Below are 1,572 nucleotides of genomic sequence, written 5' to 3'. Positions count from 1 at the left end.
GACACATCTTCAGGCAACACAGAATGCCCTCAAGTCGCTCACGAGTCACTGTTCTACACCCACCACACCCCTCCAACAGGCTGAGCATACCTGGTAAGCCAGATGATTGTACACAGCACATTTCACCCTCAGTGAGCAGTGTCTTACTTTACAGATAAGATATTGACAACATGGCGGACAGCATGGTGGCCACAATAGATCTGTGGTGGTGATTTCCTACAGTGAAACCAATGAATCCAAATTGTTGATAGTACTGTTCGTATGGAACCCGGGGGCTCCTCCAAAGCTGTCAACCTCTGCCATACTTGGTATTCCTGTACTTTGTGAGTATTGAACCTAGAACTTCACACATGCTAGCTAGCATTCCACCAGAGTATGTCCCCAACCCTGTAGTCCCATTTTGTAGGTAAACAAGCTAAGGTTTAACAAATTAGCATAGGGAGCTATGAGTATCCAGCTGCAAGACACTTGCCTGTCCTTGGGAGTCACACCCGAGGAAACCATCAAAGGCTTGGGTATAAAAATTTATTATACGTAAAAGAATATTACCACTAATAAATGCAGACAAGCGAGGACACAACAGGACTGGCTGGAAGATGGCAAACTCTTTGGAAAGTGAACAGGTTTAAGTGGCTGGGAGCCTCGTGCCAAACACCACAGGGCGTCAGGGCAACAAGTGACTGCNNTGTGAATCCANAANACCTCTCCTATTGGAGCGAGGGCCTCAAGGATGCTTCCCAAGGTGGCCCAGGCTCATCTGGAGTCAGGCAACACCACTGTAAGCAAGACATTTAATTGGAAAATTTCCACCAACTATACATGACCCTTGACCCACCACAATTCAAATATAAAACATTAAGTTACAAGCTGTGGGAAAAGAAGGCGGCATGAGTCAGAGCTCCTTCGATCCTGGTGGTTCGGTGGGTAAAGGATGGGGATGGTNAGACCAAGCCCCTCCTCTCAGTGTACAAACAATTACTCTGATTGATAGTAAATTGTGTTGACAACAAAATAGACTAAAAAGCAATCACTACTCTATGTTGGGGTAGAGGTGGAGAAAGAATGAGTCCGTGAAGCTGGAGCGGGCAGTGGGGTGGCCCNGCTGAGGTCCTGCTCACTCCCGCTGCTCCATCTTGACTTTCGGTGGCCGCAGGAAGGTCCGATTCTTCTTCTCCTTCTTCCCCTTTGTATTTGCCTGGAAATTTCGCCAACTGTCCACTCGACCATCCCGACTTTCCTAAAAGAAAGGTCATTAATAGTCATTAAGGGTCAAGGTAAGGTCATTAATGAGCAAAGGGGCCAAGCCTGTCCTACCACCAACCCTGATGAGCCCTCTGGAACCCAAGAGCAGAGAGAGCCGAGCTGAGCCTTTTCCCTTCTCTAAGGACCCAGGGAAGTTTCCCAGCATCCTCTCAAAGCAGCTTAGAAGAGGGTGAGATGGGTGAAGACACCACAGGCTCTGGGCAGTGTTCTGTGCATTGTTTTCCATGCGGAATTACACTCCCAGAGCTAGCGTCACGCCTTCTTTTTGTTCAATGTTTTTTGTTTTTGTTTGTTTTTGGTTTTTCTTTT

The 1,572-nt window shown here is 47.3% G+C and overlaps 1 protein-coding gene across 1 annotated transcript in view; it reads right to left on the bottom strand.

Moving 5' to 3' along the window:
- Positions 1 to 511: 511 nt before the first annotated feature.
- Positions 512 to 1,572, bottom strand: part of Dnajc8 (DnaJ heat shock protein family (Hsp40) member C8) — a 23,774-nt gene continuing 22,713 nt past the window's right edge. Inside the window, exon 9 of the mRNA XM_021200490.2 lies at positions 512 to 1,237. Coding sequence (XP_021056149.1) covers positions 1,115 to 1,237 — 123 coding nt within the window. The 3' untranslated portion in view covers positions 512 to 1,114. The remainder of the gene's footprint in view (positions 1,238 to 1,572) is intronic.

This window comes from Mus pahari, chromosome 6 (assembly GCF_900095145.1).
Source record: "Mus pahari chromosome 6, PAHARI_EIJ_v1.1, whole genome shotgun sequence".
NCBI classification, from domain to species: Eukaryota; Metazoa; Chordata; class Mammalia; order Rodentia; family Muridae; genus Mus; species Mus pahari.
The sequence above is the reverse complement of the archived record's forward strand: the minus strand, read 5'-3'. Positions and strand labels throughout refer to the sequence as shown.